The following is a 22,730-nucleotide window of genomic DNA, read 5'->3' as shown; positions in this document are numbered from 1 at the left end:
CCAAATATTTATGAAAAACTAATCTAATGGAAGCAGTTATTTGAGCTTATTTTATAATAGGGTAAACAATCGTTTCTTCAACTTTATATACAATGCTGGGTGATATGTTCAGTAATGTATTCTATCAAAATGGATCATAGTTTCACAAGTACCAACTATGATTCACTATAGTTAGAATAATTTATTTAAGTTACAGTAACAATGATAATTTTATTTTTAGAAAATTTTTTTTATTGTCATTTTGATCCTCGATCCTTAGTTCAGTAAAAATAGCCAGGTTGTTTTATTAAAAAAAAAACAGTTTAAATAACACTACTATATTTGAAGATAGTCATACAAAAAAAAGTTTTAAAGTTAATTCTGTCAGACACTATTTATATTAGTTCAAGGACTTTTGTCTTATGATTATGTGAAAATTTGTTGTATTTTCATTAATTGGATTACACTTAGAAATTAAGTAACATTCAGAAACCTGAATAGCACTCAAAATTTAATCGTTTAATAACTTCATTCATATCGCTATTTTGGCGCATTGTTATATGAATATATATAGTATTTTAATTTATAATTTTAGAAAGTTGTTTAACATGACATAACTCCAGTTTAATATAATCGTTTAATGAACTACCTATTTGTTGACTAGTTTTAATTTGATAAACACATTTAAATTTATTTATTGACATATAATGGTATATAATTGACACCTTTAAAAATATAAGGCTAGAGAAAATAAACAATCTTGTTTTTATTTCTAGAAGAAAAAAATTCACATAAAAAAATTATGTTTCTTAACAAAAAGTTAACTTCTACTATACTAAAACCATAAGAAGTTAGCTAATCTTAAATAAAAACAATTTACAAAAAATCATAATTCTAAATCATAAATAACAAACTGCAATAAATCAAAAAATAATTACTAAAATAGTCAAATAAAATGGTATTTTTGCAAAAATCTTAACAAGAGCACCGAGACTAACCCACTCAAAAAGCAAAACTCTAAAGAAGCTAGCTCGAAAAAAAGAAGTATTAAAAAAACCAGCAACCTCTTGAGCACGTAGGAGCCTCAGTGTGAGGCCAGCTTCTGTCCTCATTGCAAGTGAATGTATAGGTGGTACCGGGGACAGCCACCAAACCGTTGATGCAGCGGTAGGTGGCCTCTGGCATCGGCAACCACTTTCCTTCCAGCTTTTTGGTGATTGTCACGTCTACGTTTTGTCCCTTTGGTGGGTCAGCGCATTCTGTTGTGGTTATTTAACTAAACGTAAAAAAGCTGTCTTTCAAAATGCTGTAGCATTTAAATAAAGCCATTTCTTTAGCTTTAAGCATGATGTTTTTTATAAGTTGCAAAGAAAACTATTGAAATTAAAAAGGACCTCTTAGACAGCCGACAGCGTGTTTCCATCCCATCGTGGTGCAGACGACTTGGGTGTTTGACGGATGGGGAGTAGCATCAGTGTTGCAGGCGAAGTTCAGGAGCTCACCGTCAAAGTATTCTTCATCCGGGTTTACGTCACTGTACCCTCCGTTGTACAGCACTGGCGGCGGGTTTTCGCAAGCTGAAAACAAGTAGTTTAAAAGTCTACTTAATTAAATAATTTTCGAATAGGTCAAAGTTTTAGGTGGAGCTGACAGCATGAAAAAAATTAACTGTCAGTGATTACAATATTCGCGATATGACGTCATAGAAGTACAGAGCAATATGATTACATTGGTCTCTGATGCATTCCATGTTAATTTGTATTACAGTTTTAATACAATATAGTTTCGAAACACAAATTTTAACAAAGTTCAAAGTAGTTCAACCTTCCTCGTAGTCGCTATGACGTCATCATATGTTACCCTTGACATCTGTCATACAAGGCTTTATAAAACTTTGATGAAAAATTTATGTTTGTGTTTTACAAATACAAAAACTGCCTGTGCCAGCCGAAAATGTATAGTACGAAGTTCAACAAAAATCTCACCGTCAAAGGAGAACGTTTTGTTGATCTCAAGAGCTTCAAGACTGTTCGTTTTGCATTCTGCCCAGCTGGGAACGGGGGCGTGTTCTGGAAATCTGCCGGTTACCACAACCCAAGAGTGGTGCGGTTCTATTTGAAATAATACTTGTGTTGAAGCAGGTATTAATAATTGTGGTTTTCAATAAAAAGTTAAGTTTTTCTTAGTCAGTTATTGCATTAAAATGTTTATTATAACATAATCTACTACTCTATGTTTTGAAAAACGTTTCAACATCTGTATTAGAATAATCAGCTCTAATTCTTACATTTGCTGTCCTTGTAGATATATATTTTTATTATCAATATATTAATTTTAGTGATGAAATTGAGCTATCTGTTTCGAAGCTTTTAGTTGTAGAATTGTTTAGAAAAATATTACGTTTGAAAGAATAATTTATCTTTTTTTTATTTTTTTAGCAATAAATACTCTTTAAAAAATCTACAAGGACTAAGGTAAAATGTATGTAAAAATTTGATACAACTATATGTTATATAAAAGTTGTACAGAAACTATAGTTTTTACGAAATTTTTATTGTTGAAGAGCAATACTTATATGCAATTAAAAAAGGAATATAAATTAAAAAAAAACTTTTAAAAACGAAACTAAAAAATAACCAAGATTTTGCACTTTTAGTTTAAATAAGAGTTTTTTTTTTGACAAAGCGAAAATAAACTATTTTTTTAGACTTTCAAAATCACAGTAAAATGATACAACGAGTAATAACCGAGGGTTTCCAATGAGCATCTATCAACTCTGTCTACTCCGATTTTCGCCATTATATTGTTGGAGTTTTGTGAAAATTTTTGACGGAGGTTTTGCGCTCCTCTGACTGCCATGACTATTACGTCACCGTAAATCGAATTGTCTTCGATGAAAGCAGCCATGCGTTCAACCTGATTAAAAGTTTTCGATAATAAACCGTTTTCAATATTACGGTATTATAGATAAAATTTGTTGAATCAAGTAAAATTTAACTAAGTTACCTTTAAAGCTTAAAGTTAAATTATTTCAACAGTCTCATATAATTTCATTCTCTTCTACAAAATAAAAACAAACAATTTATCTAAAACTGACAAAAAACTTCAAAATTGTTATAGCATAGTAGTTTATTCTTACTTTAAGTTTTAATCAATGTACTAATAAATTCAAAATGACCCACTATAATTTCATCCAGCATGGTGTCGAACCTGTTGTATTGGACAGTGTCGGTCAAAGGGTTTATGATTGCAACGCCAGTGCCTCTTTCGCTCCCGAACAAGTTATCGGATCCCTGCCACTTTATGATTCCGTTCTCAAGCGTTGATGCACCACTTCCCGCTGATAATGCGTAAACGTGGAAAGTCTCTGCAAAAAAAAACTTATAGATGCAGCGATTTTTTTTGAATGCTTTTGTTGGACATTTATGTGAAATTATACTTATTTCACTTCAATTGTCTGTATGTCGATGCATGCATTAGAATAAATTTTAAAAACTTTTTTAATTAAATTTTTTTTTAAAAGACAAGTTTCAAATAAAAAATAACAACAGTTCTCTAATTTATATTTTAAATTCTACTCGATATTTTTTGATTGACAAAGGCAAAATAAATACAATTTTGTATTCATTAATTGCCGTGTGCAAAACCAGGTGAGTATGTAAGCTGGTTATTAAAACCGTGCCGAGACACCTGCAAATTCCAACATGCATATTCCAACATGCCGAGACACCTGCAGATTCCAACATGCAAATACCAACATGCCGAGACACATGCAATTGTCAACATGTCAAGCCACCTGCAACTGTTAACAAGTCAAGCTACCTGCAACTGTCAACATGTCAAGCCACCTGCCATAGAGAGAGTAAAAATGTATATAAACGATGAAGCACATCTACAATTAGGTTATTATACCTCAACTACCCTACGGAGCGGACCTAGGCCGCTTCAACGAGGCGACTCTTCCTTCGTGGAAGTAGTTGCAGCTTTTCACGTGAGACTTCGAGGCCGGAAACGTGAATGGCAGTACGATACAAAATAGTTGGCTTGGGACTGCGCGGCCGCAGAGGTTAACTAGAGAACGATGTAAAACAGCTTACGTGAGACTTCGAGGCCGAAGACGTAAGCTGTGGTACGATATGAAACAATTTTAAAAGGATTTCTACGTTCATAAATATTATATTTTCCACTTTTATCGATATTGAAGTTCGTATAAGATTAATGTGTAGAAAACTTAAGCGTCGCGCACCATCTTGAATCGTTCGTTTGTGAAAGTAATAAATTGTACATAGTTTTTGTTGTTTATTTTATAACTAAATTAAGTTGCTATACCTATTTATACCCGATAAAGATAGAGATATTTTTATATCCTATTAATTACTTATAAATAAATATGGTATACAATAATGGCGTCCTCTAAAAGCTCTTAAAACTAACCTTTCGAAGACAAGGCAAACATAAGTAAAGATTCAATTAAATCCGATCAGAAAATAATTTATTTTATTAAGTTATTTTTTAAGAATTCATTTATTTTTTAGACTTACAACTCGGAATAATTTCTACAATGCTTTTTTACGTGTAAAACTGAACTTAATTATAGTTTGCGATGATCGCTTATTTGATTTTAGTAATGATGGTAGTGTAAATCACCGGTCGTTGTGACAGTGAATGTAAAATTAAAGGTAAAAGCGTGTGGTAAAAGTCTACTAAGTTTTATTAAAATGATAGTGTTTATTTCTCGAGTGGTTTAATTGCGAGCAAAAAAAATAAAGAATTGCTTAATTTCCTTATGTATGTGCAGTTTTTTTGTCATCTATATTTTTATTTTGTGCTAAATGTGTACAACATTTTAACGCAAAGCTTTTATTATTAAAAAGTCGCTAATCGCATATAAGCCGTCAATGAGCGCATGTAAGCCGCAAAGAAAGCACTTTTAACTCCCATTGCACTTGTTTTTGTCGTAAAAAATATAATCGCTTTTTATCAGCCGCACAGACATAAAGGCATTTAATTTGCAGCAATGAAAATCACTCTTGATTTAAGTGCTCCTGTACTAGAAATAAAACAGTTAAAAAGAGTGCTTCTTATGTATGCGTACTTATTCCACCCGAAAGGTAAAAACTCGATTTAGCAACAAAACAATATATGTATGTGAAGAAAAGCGATTGTTGTTCAAAAACTTCATTAAATAATCTATGACAGCTATATATCTTGAACAAAAGTAAAAGCACTTATAAAATGAAGTCGACCAAGTCATTTATTAATAGTCTGCAAATCAACCAAAGTCAAACATTAACATCTACAGTAAGACAAAGCAAAGTTTAAACTTTGTAAATAATTTTAAAAACTATATATCTTTATATGTGTATATTTGTGTAAATATTGTTTAAACATAAAAAACTTAAAAAAAAAACCGTTCGTTGTATATAGTTTAACTTTCATATGATACAAAGATCTCTCAACTATAGAAATATCCTTGTAAAAATATTTATTCATTATTTTGTTTTAGACATTTTATATGACTTAAGTATATTTACTGAATTTACAAATTAAGTTGATAGTTTTTAATTTTTACTGCATGAGTTAAGTATTTTAAGAGTAAATGTTTCAAAATAAAAACTAATTTAACAATTTCAAGTTTATAAGCCTATTGTATCAACACTTAAATAACAAGTTGTTTACAATAAGATAAAAAATACTATGTGGTTTGTTTAAACAAAATGTATGTTATTTTTGCGTCAATGCCTTAGCATTTTTAGTCCTAGATAATTGTATCGATAATTCTCGCTTTTGGTTTTTTAGTGATTGCTTGTAAATATTGCAGATAAAAATAATATTTTGGAGTTTGAAATTATTTTGGTGTTTTTATTATTTAATTGTCAATGGCAACAAAACTTTATTACAACGTGTAAATTTTTATTTCTTTTTTCTTTGCAAATTAAAAAAAAATAATTTTTTTTTAGAATGGAGTCGATGTTGGACATTTATGTGAAATTATACTTATTTCACTTCAATTGTCTATATGTCGATGCATGCATTAGAATAAATTTTAAAAACTTTTTAATTAAATTTTTTTTTTAAAGACAAGTTTCAAATAAATAATAACAACAGTTCTCTAATTTATATTTTAAATTCTACTCGATATTTTTTGATTGACAAAGGCAAAATAAATACAATTTTGTATTCATTAATTGCCGTGTGCAAAACCAGGTGAGTATGTAAGCTGGTTATTAAAACCGTGCCGAGACACCTGCAAATTCCAACATGCATATTCCAACATGCCGAGACACCTGCAGATTCCAACATGCAAATACCAACATGCCGAAACACTTGCAGCTTCCAAGTATAGTATATAGTAGTAGAGTCGTATTTAATAACTACATACCTTTTTTCATTCCTTGAAATAATTTCAAGTTGTAAATATTAGGTATCAATTTATACTTTAAGCATATTTATGAATGTAAATGTTTAATAATTAGTATCTAACAAGAAAATAAAACTTCAAAACAAAAAATGTTTTTTTTGTAAATAGTTGTAATGACTACTATTTGAAGCTTATTCTCAACTAAACTGACTTGGAAAGCAAATTTGAACAAAACATAAAACTAAAAACATATAGTTATTTTTAACCATACTCTTAAAAAACAGAATAAAACATTAACTAACTTGGCGTGCAGGCGGGAGGTATGGAGCGATCCCAATCGCCTGAGTCCTGACAAGTGATCGTGTCGGAACCTTCCAGGGTGTGGTGAGCATCGCATGAGTAGACAGCTCTTGTGCCAGGAATCATCCATTTGTCGTCCGTGCTGTACATTATCTTGTAAGTGGCCCGGCCGTCGGTTGGTGGGTATGGGCAAACTGGTTTGGAAACAAGCAAGTTTTACAATTACGTTATGATATAGTTTTTCAAAGCATTATCAAGAAAATTTACAAAATAAAAACATGGTAAAAAATATAACACTTTAGTAATATTGACCGACTTAAATAGCATCTAGATTATACTTTCTTTTCAGAAACAGAACCTAAAACAAAGACATTAGATAAAATGATTGACCAAATATCTTTAGCAGTATAAAATTTTTCACAAACTTAAATTGTAACTAAAAGCATTGAGATTAAAACCTGGGTAGCACTGAAAAATTGACGTCCATTGACCGTTTTCATCACAAGTTAATTTGGACACATTTGACACGAAATCAGCATTGCATGTGTACTCAACTTCAGTACCATTCAAATAAACCTCTCCTCTTTTATTAGGATTGAAAATTTCGGGATTTTGAGCGTTTTTAACTGTTGGTATATCATCGCATTCTGAATATTGACGTTTGAGGTAGTTTAATTTTGGTTTATTTGAAACTATTGTCGCCTAAATTACAAACTATATAAAAAAACAGCATTGAGAATACTGAAAAAACCTTATTTTAATAATCTAAACTTTTTTAAAATCTACAAATAAGTTTTACACAAACTTTTAATGCAACTTATTAGTTCTTTAGGTTCCCACGTTGCTCCCAGTTCACAACGAAATCGAACATTTGCATTTTCGTTTACCAGATAGTAATTAGTATTACAGCTATAATCAACTATACTTTCTGCCATGGTTCCATTTTCAAGCCTTACAGTTGAATTTGTAGTTGTATACGAGTTTAGCATGTATGGAGGTACTTCGCAGACTAAAAATACGTGTATATGTGTCAAAACTTACTATTTGAATACATAAGTAAATAAAAAACGACAATTTTTTGCTAATTATGTTATCATGTTTAATTTTTATTGTTTTTTCACTAACCTGGAGCACACTTTGGGGCATTTTGAAAGTCCCAGCTTCCATTAAAGTCACAAATCCGTGTTTTATTTTCACCCCACAAAAAACTGTGTGAAGGAGCACACTTGTAGGTAACTTCAGTTTCACTCCAAAACTCGTCTTTTTTATGGCTGAATGTTATATCTGAAGTGACGTAATCTCCTACAGGAGGCAATTCGCATCCTATTACAATGTGATAATTTAACTTGTAAAATTCATAATTTCATCTAACGACAATGCACTCTAGTATTGAAATAAGAGATAGTTTGTAAAACCAACTTAACAGTAATCTTACTAAAACAAATAGCTCTTGAGCCCACTAAATCAATGTTTACAAAGTTGAAAAGTTATTAGCGAATTAAACTACAAAGAGTTCAAAACATTGTCACTTTCCCACGGAGTAACTTCATGTCACGTGTGTCATGTTACATGAGTCGTCAGGCTTGTACATAGTAACGACTCGTGCGAAAATGACTACCGTGAAAAAGCAAGGACGTGCGAAATTAGCGCTCGATGTGTGAGTGACGTTCCGCGTTTGTTAGACACCTATCCATTTTGAAAGAATAAAAAACTAGTACTTTTATTTGTTTTATGACATAGCTCAATTTTGTAAAATTTGTGTCTTTAAAAAAACAATGAATGATCTCAACTTATCGATTAGGAGAATATAGGGTTTGTGTGCGCAATTTTTTTTTAATTTGCCTGATTGAGACCGATTAAGCCTGATATTTTTTAAAGTAGGAAAAAATCATTTTAGAAGTAATTTTGGGTATGGTGGGTCTTGATTAGTACTATTGTAGTCTCTGACTTTAACGGCTTTATGGCAAGATTATTTTGAGCTTTAAAAATCTCCAAAAAGCAACTCATAGCTTAGTTACAACTCAATAAAATAAGACTAAATTATGAAAAGGGTGATTGACCCCCGCCCCCTATACACTTAAGATAAAATAATCAGTGATAAGTTTTAAAATAAGTGTTATATCTAATCTATTACTAGTGTAAAAATGTAATATATATTACTTAGCACAATGGTTCAATTTAGTTAAGCATTAAGTAAAACATCATAACCAGAAAATTTATGATAAAACGACGTGCATTGTAGTGTTTTATTAACATTTAAAATGAAAGGTTAGACAAGTATTAAAATAAGTGCAAAATGTTTATTACAGTATTTTGACTAAACTTGAAATTGATACATAGTTATAAATCATAAACTCTAAATAAATACAGTGATTATTGATTTCTTATCAGACTTAAAAAGCTTACACTTAAATTAAAAAAAAAACCTTTAATATTTTGTTCTTGTAAAGAAAAATGAATTGTACCTAAAATTTGTACTCCCACAAAACTTAGTAAATAAACAAACAGTTAAATGTATGAATAAACTGGTAAGAGGTTTAATCTAAAAAGTATTTGGTATAAAGCCTTAAATTAGAAATTAAAACAGTTCAACCAACTAAGCTATGAAAATATTAGCTGGTGTAAACAAATTCAAACAAACAGCTAAGTTGTTGAACTAAACTGTAATGTCTAAACTGTATAATTTTTATGAATTTTAATATGACGTACATAATCAATTCAAAACAAAACATGGAAGACTCTTAAAATTAGTTTTAGAGATTCAACAAAAGGACTTAAGCATTTATTTTTACAATTACTGACTGATTTTGTCTTTAATACCAACATTTATATTGAGAAATAAGTTCACATCTCAATTTGACCTTAAAAAAATTCTCAATTTTTTTAAACAATATTTTTTAAGCATTTGAACTTTGAAAAATGAGATTCTCAAATTTTTGAATAAAAAAAAAGATTTAGCCTGATGTTTTTCAACTTTTTTCAAAATAACTGATTTAGCCTAATTTGGCCTGATTAAGCCTGATGCGCACCCTGAGAATGATATAACTTCAAATATTTTAAGATTTATTATAAAAACAATACTTCACTCAAAAAAGAGATCATCAGTTAATAATAAAATCTGTTTTAAATATGGTAAACATGTTATAAGATATTAGGCTTAACTTAAGCAAAACTGTCAAATGTAAAAGTTCAAACACTGTAATTGATTGTAATAACATAAAACTTTAGAAACTATAAACTTTGTTAATTTCAACAAAACAGCAGATAAATACTAGTTTTTTAAAAGTGTACAAAATGTGAACTAACTTGTAATGCAGAGAGGTTCTTTAGTGTTGTTGTAAGATCCGTCATCTGAACATTGGTAAAAATAATCACTTGATGTTCCATTATGAAATATATAGCCATCATTACAAGTATAACTGAAAGTATCACCATTTATGTAAACACCGATTGTTTTTTGGTCGAGAGCATTTAATTTTCCGTTAAGTATGTCATCGAGTTCACGACAAACTAAAACAAAACAAAAATATTAATTACGTCGAACAATAATTATCTTTAAGAAAATGGATATAAATGTTTTGTTAAGTGAGTGGTTAACTCATTTTATTTTACTAACGTGGAATACATTTAGGGGCATTTTGAAAGTCCCAACTTCCGTTAAATCCACACGTCCGCTTTTTGTTCTCCCCCCACAAAAAACTATGCGTAGAAGCACATTTATAAGTAATTTCAGTTTCACTCCAAAACTCGTCTTTCTTATGGCTGAATGTTATTTTCCAACTCAAGTTATCTCCTGTAGGAGGCGAAGGACAACCTATTGTAACGTAAACTTGTTGCTTGGTAATAAATAACAGATATTTTTAAAATTAATCAGCTGTATAGTTTTAAGAACGTACTTATTTGTAAGTTTCATATAGTAAAAAAAACCTAACAGAACGATTGTTAAACTAAAAGTAATTTAAATTTTTTAAATCCATTAACTCAATATCCGTTAAACCAACAGTATCTAGCAAGTTAATTAAGTAACCATTTACAAAACTAATGATTATGTTTAGTATTTAAACTTTTATGATAGAATTAGAAAAACTAGGTTTTAAAGTGCATAGATTGCCAGAAATAAAACGGAACAATTTTTTTTAGTATAAGGATAAACGCTGTTTTACCAACGTTTGAAGTCAAACGTAGTACAATCAAACTGCCTTGAGAGACGAAATTTGCTTCTTAAGATGTCTTGATTTTTAAGTATTTGTAAACAGTGTTTATTATAATTTATATTTAACTTGTAAGTAAAATAATGATTCAAGGACAATAAACTACTTAACTTTAAATTATAAAAAACTACTTTTGATTTAGTTGCGATTATTTGTGAAGTTATGTGTATGGTAAAGACATTTTTTATGATAAAATTAATATCATTGCTATTTTTTCTTACAAATCAAATTTTTACATTTCAAGTTAAAAAAGCTTATTACTAAAATTTATTCTAAAAAAAAACAACCCTAACTCCACCTTAATATTTGATTGAAATAATTAAGTTTTTTAGGATAATTAATAAATCTTGAAAATATAATAGTAACAGCAGATAGGGTGTAAGTATTAAAATGTCGTATTTATATAAACACTTAGTAACTTGTAATGCAGATAGGTTCTCTAGTTTTGTTGTAAGATCCGTTGTTTAAACACTTGAAAACATAATCGCTTGATTTTCCATTATGATATATATAGCCATCAGTACAAGCATAACCAAAAACATCACCTTCCAAGTAGAAACCTTTACGTTTCTGGTCAATACTCACTAGTTCTCCGTAGGGTATGTTATCAGGTTTATGACACACTATAAACAAAAGTTGTTGAAAAACAAAAGCTTAAAAATTCAATACAAACTTAGTTAAAAAAAAATATATATCAGCAAAGTTTTTTAAATTCTCATGTTTAACTATTTTTTACAGCCGATGACATTATAAAAGCAAAGTACAGCTTTAGTGTATTTTATATGCTGCGTAGATCAACTAAAAAGTTGTTTTGAATTTTCATAAAAAGACGACTACTAATTTCTCTTAAATAAAATGTCAGGTACAAGGGGTGGTCTGCTTGTTTAGAAAATAGTTTGGACAGCTTATAAAGTTCTACAATATTATTTATGTTTTAAACCATTAAGAAAAATATTAAAAACAAAATAATATTTTATAAATGATTTTAAGAGTTTAAATAAACGAAAGATCTACATTTAAATGTTTTGAATAAATCTGAGATAGCTTTTTCTTAACGAATTTTAACACAAACGGTATTACTCCTAAGCTAAATCGCAACATATTTTTACTTTTTCCACACATTGGAACAGCCGTAGTAGGCACACTCTTCCACGTTCCGAACTCCTCGCAAATCCTGCCCACAAAATTTTCAGGTATCATGGTCAGGTTGTTCCCGCAGGTGTACCTGACTTCGGTACCTGGCAGCAACGATCCGTCGTGTATCCATTTCGTTACTTCGTAATCGGCGTTTGTTACGGACGGAACTTCTATGCAGCGGTGAACTGAAAACAATATAAGTATTGTTTCATATTTTTAATGGTTGAACAAGTACTTAATAAATAAAATTGAAAAAGCAAATAGAGTGAAGTTTTTCAAAATTGTTCACTCAAATAAAGATCAAGTTTTTTTTTGTAAATAAAAGCAGTAAATTTAATTTATAAATAATAAATTACACTATGTATTGCTTTTATAAGCCTTTTGTTGTTTACTTTTTGATTTTGCAAATTAGTACTTCTATGACTAACAAAAAACTTAAAAAGTTTTCTTAAACTTACACCTTTAAAAAGTTATAATCATACAGTCTGTATACCGCAAATGCTTGTCAAGTCATATATCATGCATACATGCGTAACGCGCTACCTGAATAACAGTTTCCTACAACTCCCTGCCAAGATCCATCTGCGCAAACTATTTCGTCTTGATCCGTGGGGAGTATTTCGTACCCGTTTACGCAGTAGTAAGTCACAACGCTTCCGTTTAAATAGTAAGGGTTTTCACTGTCTTCTGAATACGTCATATTGTCTTTCTTTGGTGGTGGACCGCAGTCTAAAGTAGTTGTTATCTTTATTTAGATCGTTTAAAATTTTTCATTAAAAATAAAGTATATAAGGTACTAAACTATATTCATTAGCAGAAAAAATAATTTGTTGATTAATAATTTGTTGGTTATAAAACAGTATATAAAAAAATGAGAGATTTTGTTCTTAGTTATTGAAATTTTATTGATTAACACATTTTTAATTTTCTATACTTAATGAGTTTTAGAGAACAATACAAAGGCAAAAACAAACCTGTCACACATTTTGGAGGATTAAAACTTCCGCTGTTTTCATCGCAGTTAAAAACTGCTGTTGAATGTGGTGAAATGACGTGGCCATTATTACAGTAGTACGTGACTTTTTGAGGTAATTTCATCACTGAACCATTTTCAGTGTTGTTTACAATTGAATACAAATTGACTTTAAAGTAACCGTTTGTAATATTTTTAGGATATCCACAATCTAAATTTTCAATAAACTTAAAACAAAACTAATATCAAAAGAAACCTAAAGCTTTAGTATATAGGTATAATAGATGAACTAAAATATGAAATACTAACAAAAAACTTTTGAAAACATAGTTAGATTGTTTTCCTAGATAATACTTTAAAAAGTGCCTACCTCTTACACAGTAAGGTGCAGTTACGTTCCATTCTCCATTATTCACACATTCAGCGTGTGTTTTATCTGAATCACTAAGAATAAAGTTGTCTTCACAACTAAACTCGATTATCGAACCTTCAAAAAGTGTTCCATCCTCATAGCTTACTTTCTGGATAATTTCAAACTTTAGTTTGTCACTTAATTTAATTTTCTGGCATTCTGTATTTAAAAAGTAATAATAAAGACACATTCTAAGATAAAATATATATTATAAAACTATATTTATTTAATTTATGTACTTAAAGAAACTTCATAAAAAAGTAGCAAAAAATATTTGTGATTCAAGCATGTTCATGCTTAGATTAGAAAGAAGACATTATTTTTTTGTAAGAGTCCTTTGATTTGTATTATTTATGCTTTATTCATAAGAAATTAAACTATTGCACATAACGTCCAAAAATAAGTTAATTTTAATAACAAACTTTTAGCAAACTAGTATCTAAAAACTACTCTGAACTTGTTCATTTCAGTTTTGTTAAAAACGCAAAGATCCAAGAAAGAACCAAGCATACATTATTAACAACCTGTTTTAACTAACTTTGTAAACACTTAAAGTCGTTGTAGACCCAGGATCCATCTACACAATTACGAGTGGTATCTACAGCCTGTGGTAGTAAAAAGTACGGATGTATGCAAGTATAAGAAACCATTTGCTCAACTGTAGTATTTGAATCGACGTTACCTATCCTATCGAAACTTTTCACTGTGTTTGGTATATCTGGTGATGGACCACAATCTGTAAAAATTTAAAAGTTATAAATTTTTCACTAAATATTTCAAATTAAATTTACTAAAATTTAGATGTTTTAAAAATGTATTAAATAACTAATCTAACATTGTGTATTGATAATAAGATAACTTAGATGATTATTTTAAACTGAAACTTTTATTAGATACAAAATTAAAAACCTGGATAACACTGAAAAGTTGGGGTCCATTCACCATTTTCAATGCAAGTCATTTTAAACTTTTTTGGCACAAAGTTTTCAATGCATTTGTATTCAACTTCTGTTCTATTCAAATAAACGTCTCTTCTTTGATTTAGGTAAGTAAAATTGTAAAAATGTGCATTTGTTATGGTTGGTATTGTATTGCACTCTGAGTATTATAAAATTAACTATTTATTGTAAGTACGGCATATTTTTCGCTTATTTAAGTTTGCACAAGTAAACAATAAGTGACAAAATATATTAAAATATCAAGTTAACGTTTATGATCTGTATTTAGTGGTTTAACTGTATAAGCTTATTAAACTTACTTTTAACACAACTTATTAGCTTTTTAGGCGTCCAAAATGCTTCTACACTGCACTGAAATCGAACATTTGCAGTTTCGTTAGCCAGATAATAGTCAGGATTACAGTGATAATCAATTGTGCTTTCTTCAACTTCTCCATTTTCAAGCCTTACAGTTTCAATTGTAGTTACATTCGCATCTGGAACATATGGAGGAACTTCACAGACTAAAAAAAGAAAATGTTTTTTGCCTTTAATATACTATTTAATTGAATATCTGATAACTTTTTAAGCTGTGCACAGTAGACTGTTACATAAGTTGTTAATAAATAAGCTGTTAACTTGATCGTTTAATCTTAACTTTAGATGACAGGTTATTTAAGTTATTGGGATAACACAGGTTTTGGTTTAAACTGTAACTCGAAACTGGTTGTATCTATTTTAAAAGATCTGTTTCATTTTTAGAATTTTTTCTAAAAAAGCGATGTTTAATAACACTTCTCCATATTAAAGCTAAACTTTTATGTTTGTGAAATACTTACAAAAACAAAACATGATATAATTATGAATTATCATACCTCTGATAGTTATTATCTTGTTAACTATTATTCCGAATTCTCGAAAATATATAACTTTAATTGTTAATTTTTTTTTAATGGGTATTAATTATTATTTTTTGTTTTTTGTTAAAAATGTCAAAATTAGTTAGTTTAGTATTAATATGAAGGAAGTATAAGTTTAGAATGATTTTTGTTGAAATGTATTTAGTTGATTGTATGCCTTAACTAAGAACTTTTTGAAACTTTAATACGTAAGACTAAAATTCAATCTTCTAAAATATTGATTATAATAACAATGAGATCAAATATGATTTTAAAAATAATATATAGTAAGTCATTAAAATTTTTTATAAAAAAAAACTAAATCTACACTTAATAATACTTATTAGAGTAATATATGTAAGTTAAAATGAGAGTTATAAGGAGATAAAAAAAGAAAACTTAAGAAATACAATAAGTTACGATTATTTTTGTTTTTTTTTATTTGTATCATTACTCATTACTATTTTTCGTCTAAATTATTTAAATGCTATTTTTAAAGCAAAATAAAAAATACATTTGCCTTTAGAGTATCAGCTACATTTTCTTAATATTTTTAATTCTAATTTACTTGGAGCACATCTGGGAGCATTTTGGAAGTCCCAAGTTCCATTTATTTCACAAGTTCGCATTTTATTTTCACCCCACAGAAAACTATGTGAAGGTTTACACTTGTAGGTTACTTCAGTATAACTCCAAAACTCGTCTTCTTTGTAGCTGAACTCTATTTTCCAGCTTACAAATTCTTCTTCAAGAGGTGAAGGACATCCTACAAATATTAGACGTGTATTAAGCAAAAGAAAAATAGTTGTTAGACAAAGTTATGGTGCAAATGAAATCTTACTTTGTAAGATTAAGCTAGTTTTATCAAAGTATAATGTGCTTCAGTCAGATGTTTTATTGCGGTACGAAAATAACTAGAATAAGATAAAGTTAAATAGATAAATAAATAATCTAGAGTGTTTCCGTACGTAGAAAACGCTACAAAGTTTGTTGCGGAACCTCAAATAAAATTTTCTCTCAGAACAAATAAAATAAAAATAATGATAACTTGAAAGTATAACTTGTACATCAATTTTTTATGTATTACAAAGTTTATATTCATATAAAATGTGTTCACTTGTAATGCAGAGAGGTGTTATAATGTTGTCGTAATTCCCATCATCTAAACACTTGTAAATGTAATCATCTGATGTTCCAAAGTGAAAAATGTAACCATCATTACAAATATAATTAAAAACATCACCATCCAAGTAGAATCCTTTACGTTTTTGGCTATGACTGACTAGTTTTCCGTTTGGTATGGCTTCCAGTTTTGAACAAGCTTAAAGAGATAACACACAGTGTTATACGAATTTCTATTATAAATTGAAATTATTATCTTTTGCATCTACGTTTTTGAGTCGTTTTTAAGTTAAACTTACCTCTGTGACAAGTAGGTAAAGTTGAGTTCCATGAACCTTGGTCGGTGCACGTTGCCTGAGAAAGTTCAGGGTTATTAACGACGTATCCAGCTGGGCATGTGAATTTCAAAACGGTGCCGGATAAGTAAGATACATCGTCGTGGATAACATTTAAAGTCTCCATGATGACTTTGCTAGAAGTTTCTACTTTCGGGCACTCTGTAAAAAGTTTGTAGAAGTTCTAATGCAAAAATTAAAGTATTTTTCGTTATATTTTAAGATCTTTATTTGGTATTCATAAAGTAAAAAACGATTTGACTATTTTTATAAAGTGCACTTTTAACCAAAAAAAAAATAAATTGTATCAGTTATAAACTATAAGATCAAACTTTTAGCAATCTTAAAATCAAGAACCGGTTATTTTAAGCACTACTTTAAGAAAAACAGATGAGTATAAATTCATACAGCTGTACTTTGTGAGTGTAAACTGTGTTTGACTACATAAAACAAACTATTCAAAAGTTTTGAATCTTTGACAAATATTTATAAACTGTGGTCTAAAGGCTTTATGGTCTCACTTTTTAAACAGTGAATGGAAGCAATGTCCCAAGGTCCACCAGTATCGCACGTGAATATTTGTGAGGTTACCCTAGGATCAGGCATCATGTAACGGTCTTCCTCACAAAAGTACTCAACTGAAGTTTCTAAGCTGATATCTTTACTGATGTTGCGGTAGTTTACCAACTTATAAGTTTGTGGAAAGGTTGGTGAAGACCCACAATCTGTGTTTATTTTTCTAATGAATTAAATACTTTGACAAAATATTTTCTTTGATTTTCATAAGAATTAAAATACAAAAATTTATACTGTTAAGCTGCAATTAAAAGTATGTTTAACTTTGTTACATGACAATTTCAATTCCGACAATTAAATTCTTAAAAAATGTTAAGGAGGCCATAACTCATAAAAGTATATACATTAAAAAAATCAAAAGAACGATTGTATGTCTAATTAATAAGATTGTAATAATAAAAGTCAACTGAAAAAAAAATATTTAAAGAGAATTTAAAAATTTAATTAAAGTTACTATATTTTAAACTTGTTTCAGCGATATCTCAAAAAATATAAAAGATTTTGCAAAACTAAAGAAAGTATTTTTAGGTGTTAACTAGGTCTAAAAATAGGATTTTTATTTTTCAAATGTATGTTACTTTTTGAGTTATGGCCCTTTAAAAATCGTTGAAAGAAGTTAAACAGTCAAATTTTGAAATAACTTGCACCCGTTTAATCTATACTATAAACAACTGATTAGGTAGAAAAAAACTCTTATTTACTGAAAAAATTATTTCAAGCGAAATTACCTGGAATGCACTCCATAGTAGGTCTCCATTTTCCGTCTGATCCGCAAGTTATATTGCCTGCCGTTTCCACAAAGTTTTCAAAGCATTTATGAGGCACGACTGTACCGGGAATGAGCAGTGATGGCGCGTTTGTAGGAGCACTGTTTTCGACAGACGGTATTTTGTCACACTCTGTTTAAAGTAACAAAACTGTTATCCATGCACATTTAACTTCAAGAATGGTAGGTTTTGATATGTTTGAATAAATTTTTTATTGTTTTTTTATGTAGCTAGATTTTAACTTCCAAAAATAAGTAAAACATTGTTAGCTGTAAAATTACAAGTTTGTTGTATGTATGGAAAAAATGAATCTTTTTAGTTTTCTGACTTAAAGCCATGTAACTTATTGAAACATAATTTATAAATTGTTTTCTACTTGTTGTTGGACAACGCTCATCAGAGTAATACAATTTTATCACATACATCACAAACAATGTCAAAAATAAGCAAAATTCGTTTTTTAAGGTTGTCAGTCAAGACTAAAAAAAGATTATAGTTTCACCTACGTTATCTTTATTTTATTTTTTAATGAGTTTTAGTTTCAGGCTATAAGTAACAATAATTCTGATTACAAACTAACCTTCAACTAAAATTGATCAACGTTATACTCTAAACATTGTTTTTATAATGATTTCTTAAAACAGCAATACCTACCTCTAACGCACTGCGGTAATCTTGTAAAGCTCCACCCGTACTTTGATGTGCAAGGAAAAATTTTACCAGCGTCTTCTTTTCGATTAAAAACATGCCCGCGAAGACACACATACCTAATTTCTATGCTCTGAATAATCCCGTTGTCGGAACTTTCATAGGACTCTACTACTCGTCTGCTGTTGTTCACGAGTGGAATTACCGAACATGCTGTTAGAAATTAATAAGTATAAAATGTTTAAAGCAAGTTCAGTATCAGAACTTGAACTTTTAAATTTTTTAGCGAAATACTAAAAATTGTTTTCTGTGAGTATTTTTCAAATATCTTACTGAAACAAAAAGTAGGTAACAAAAATCTCATACTTTTCTTGAATAAACAAACTTATATACTACTTGATTTAAAAAACCTCCTTGAAGTAAATTTTATAGATATAATTTGTACAACTTTAAACTATAAACTGGCTGTTTAGAGCGTTTAACGTAGTTTTTGTCAAAAATTGATAACAAAAAACAAACTCTGTCTGCATTCAGGAGCGCTTTTATGACTCCAGGTGCCATCTTTCCTGCAGGTAAGAACTTCAGGTTGGTTGTACTTGAAAGAGTATCCTTCAACACAAGTGTAAGTAACCTTAGTACCGCTCCAAAACACGCCTGCTTGGTAACTGTAGTCTACTGTCATTGTTGATAGTGAACCTTCTGGTGGAGAGGGACATTCTAGAATCAATAATCACGTTAGTTTCTAGGTATAATCTAGAAGCGATAATTGTATATCTACCAGTTACAGCATCCTAATACTTAATTATTTAAACTTACTTTTGTTTAAAAGATAACATGCCTAGAAAGGAATAGTAATATCTAAATATAAAACTTTCCATTACAAAAAAAGTAAAAGATGTCTAACTACTAATGAAACACAGCATATATTTTTAAGAATGTAGTAAACTACTGTGATTTTACTTAATTTTAAGCATGATCAAGGAAAACTTACTTTTCACACAGACGGGGCGTGGTCTGAACTTTCCTGACGTCGCACACGTAGACACGGTTCCGAACCCTGGCGGAGTTTGGAATCCTTCGGTGCAGATGTAGGTGACGCGCTGAGGAATCCTAATCACTGATCCTAATCCGGTTACCACTTCTTCGTACTGGTTGATGCGGTAACGGCCGTCTTCTATGTTATCAGGAGCTCCGCAGTCTACATTTTAAATTCAAGCGTTATATGGTAATCAAAAGGCCCAGAGTCTTTAAAATTAATTTTTTGTAGTTACCTAGAGGTGTGTATATATTAGAACTAAGTAGCATATATACTAGATATAAGACTATAAAAATATAATTAAAGTCTAATTGTTAGTTTATTGTAAGAATATTAAAGGTAAGTAAAGTTTAATTAAATAAATAGCATTAAAAAACTCTATGTATTACTAAAAAAAAAACTAACATGTATTTAAAAAAAGATAATCAAAAATACTGTAGCAGTCTAACAGACATGCTCTGTTATAAATTGAGAGAATTGGGAAAAAGGGGTTGTTAAAGCACTATATATACTACGCATGAACGATTACGTCGCTTTTTATCGCGTGCGCTTCTTGATCGCATAGACGATACAGAATAAAAGTCAGTGTTTTACTTTTTGCTAGTTTTAGTCTTATATTATACTTGTGTTCATTTACTTACGATTATAAAGTATTATTGGTGTTTTATATTTTACGTTGTGAGTTCTTTTAATAAATAATTGTGTTTATACATTTTTGTTGTTTTAGCTTATACTACTTGACCATTCATTCGCGGTGTATTAATCGATAAGTAGCGCGACATGAATTCAAAACAAGTTGCAAAGAAATTGGTCAAAATGACTACTCGCTCTGAGTCAGCCAACGCGCCTGATCCCGTTGTTAGCGAAACAGAGAAGTCTCGACCGCCGGCTCCGTATAGGCAAAGTACCGAAGAGCCGAGCGATCGTCACAGTGGCGTCCTCCTCGGGTCTGAACCCATTACTATAAAAAAATATAATACCTTAGATAATAGGCAGAATTTTCTGGCGTGCAAGCGATCAATGAAGCCTCTGCACACCCAGAAAGAATTTATTGCGAACCAGGAACGATAGCGAACAACGAAGCTTCCTCGTATCCACAAAACTCGCACGATTTATATACAGCAAGCGTAGATAACTCGCACTCTTCGATTTATCAAAGAAACGCTGCTGAAATTGTACAAGTTAGTCCGCACCTTAGTAATAGGCAGGACGATATAGAAAATCTTAGCCTAAGCGAATTAGAGCTAAGGATTAAGACAATAAAAGAAAATCGTCGCACGAACGCTTTACGAAACAAGTTACGTGCGCTAATGACTGAATCATTGTCAGATAATAACAATGTTTATAATTTAGAAAACGGCGCTCGATGTTTTGAAACTGAACAAGATCGATTGCGCCGTAAGATAATCGAAAATGCGAAGTTATTTAGACAACTTCGAAATATTTCGGAACCTCGCGCGGAACTCGAATTATTTGAGTCGCGCTGTAAGTCGTTTCATATCGATAGCGATCGTGAGAAACTAGAGTTACTGATTCACATTTGGCCTCGAGATGACATAATAGATTTTCGCGAAACTAATAGCAAGTGTCATTTTAATTATCCTAATTTAAAAACTTATCTTATTGGCAAAAAATCTAGTTTGCCACATATACTTCGATTTAAACAGAGTACTTTAGGGCAGGCGTCTTTCCAGTCAGATAAGTGCCTAGCTGAAAAGTTGTCTAAAGCTGATAAGGAAAGTATGATAAAGTATTTTATGTCAGCTATATGTCCAATCGAACTAAAAAAGAAAGTTGAAGAAGCTTTTACGCTTAAATTAGAAGATTTTTTAGTAAAAATTGAACAGATTTACTCTGGATCTCACTCGGAGATACTAGAAAAAGCTCAAGAATTTCGTTATGAGCAAAGATCGCAGAATTTTCATAAAAAGAAACAAAATAATAATAAAAATTCGCATGTACAGCAATCTTCGCGTCGCCCTTATAGACATAATCAAAGTAATCAAGTTGAACGATCAACAAAACGATTATAATAATCAAAACGCGCGTTACGACAGTAATATAAACTATCAGAACGTAGCGAACAATAACATGGGGTTCGGCAACGTTCAGCCGAACCACATGCAGTATCAGAATGTAATGCCACCAAACGGCCAAGTTTTTAACCAGAACCCCGTTCAGGTTAACAATAGATATAATAATTCAGGGTATACCAATGGTCCGAGTAATTTCCAGGGACAAGGTCCTCAATTTAATCAAGGTTTTCATAATCAAGGGCCTCCGTTTAATAATCAAACCAACTTACCAAGTCAAGGGCATCCCCCAAACAACCAAAATTTTCATAATCGGCAGGGCTCCTTTAATCCAAAAAACGGGCACCCCTCCTCCCGACAGTAAGAGGTAGGGAGGAGAGGGGAGATTCACCTCTTGTTAAGACAGTCGGCTGTGTTTTTAAAACATCTGAGCAAACTGATTCCGACTCAGAATCAACCGCGTTAACGCACCTTAGCGGCGATATTAGTAACCTTAAGACTTCTCTAAAATCGGAAAACGAGTTAAGAGAGTCAGAAAATTTTAGCAATACAGATGATGTTCAGGTTGATGCTGAACAACAATCGACGTCTTTCGCGCCGGTTGGAGATAGTAACGAGGTTGATAGCGCAGAAGCCTATTGTGACGTCATAACAAAGCAGCCTTCGATTATGGAAAGGCTACCCGTGCCGACCGTAAAATCCTTTAATATGACAAGTGCAGAAACACATATAGTCAATAATGAGCTAGAAAAACAACGTTTCGGAGAACCGTATCAACGTTCTAAACTTATTGTCAATACAGATTATATCAGCCCTTCTAATAGTAATTACACTTCAAGTTCATTGCTTGTAAACAATAATTCGTGCACAAGTAAAGCGTTTAAAAATATTCGTCATCTTAAGCGATATCAGCAGCGAAACAATATTTACAATGAGCCAGTGAATAAAATAAGCCAACCTTATAAGTTTGCGTAAAATACAAGTTCACGATTAATTACGCTGA

General features: G+C 30.5%; 1 protein-coding gene across 1 annotated transcript; it reads right to left on the bottom strand.

Moving 5' to 3' along the window:
- Positions 1 to 4,050: 4,050 nt before the first annotated feature.
- On the bottom strand, positions 4,051 to 20,327 carry LOC145833100 (sushi, von Willebrand factor type A, EGF and pentraxin domain-containing protein 1-like). The gene is made up of 22 exons (XM_082940300.1): positions 20,318 to 20,327; positions 19,650 to 19,856; positions 19,178 to 19,375; positions 18,665 to 18,871; positions 17,972 to 18,142; positions 17,189 to 17,392; positions 16,632 to 16,829; positions 15,779 to 15,976; positions 14,632 to 14,835; positions 14,021 to 14,109; positions 13,332 to 13,482; positions 12,963 to 13,088; positions 12,532 to 12,717; positions 11,961 to 12,173; positions 11,271 to 11,474; positions 10,257 to 10,454; positions 9,947 to 10,150; positions 7,766 to 7,963; positions 7,566 to 7,649; positions 7,099 to 7,287; positions 6,643 to 6,834; positions 4,051 to 4,103 (listed from the first exon to the last, which is right to left on the bottom strand). The coding sequence occupies exons 1-22, from the start codon at positions 20,325 to 20,327 to the stop codon at positions 4,051 to 4,053; spliced, it is 3,684 nt and encodes a 1,227-aa protein (XP_082796426.1).
- Positions 20,328 to 22,730: the final 2,403 nt, after the last annotated feature.

The sequence above is a fragment of the Thalia democratica genome, chromosome 4 (assembly GCF_965202585.1).
Source record: "Thalia democratica chromosome 4, ktThaDemo2.hap1.1, whole genome shotgun sequence".
NCBI classification, from domain to species: Eukaryota; Metazoa; Chordata; class Thaliacea; order Salpida; family Salpidae; genus Thalia; species Thalia democratica.
This window is presented reverse-complemented; position numbering and strand designations above follow the sequence as displayed.

What these genes read in the sequence shown, in the direction of transcription:
- LOC145833100 (XM_082940300.1), bottom strand. An exon ending in ATACTACAGTTGAGCAAATG is followed by an intron (nt 13,483 to 14,020) that starts GTTTCTTATACT and finishes GAAATTATCCAG; the next exon opens with AAAGTAAGCTATGAGGATGG. An exon ending in AGAACCTCTCTGCATTACAA is followed by an intron (nt 7,964 to 9,946) that starts GTTAGTTCACAT and finishes ACATTGTAATAG; the next exon opens with GATGCGAATTGCCTCCTGTA.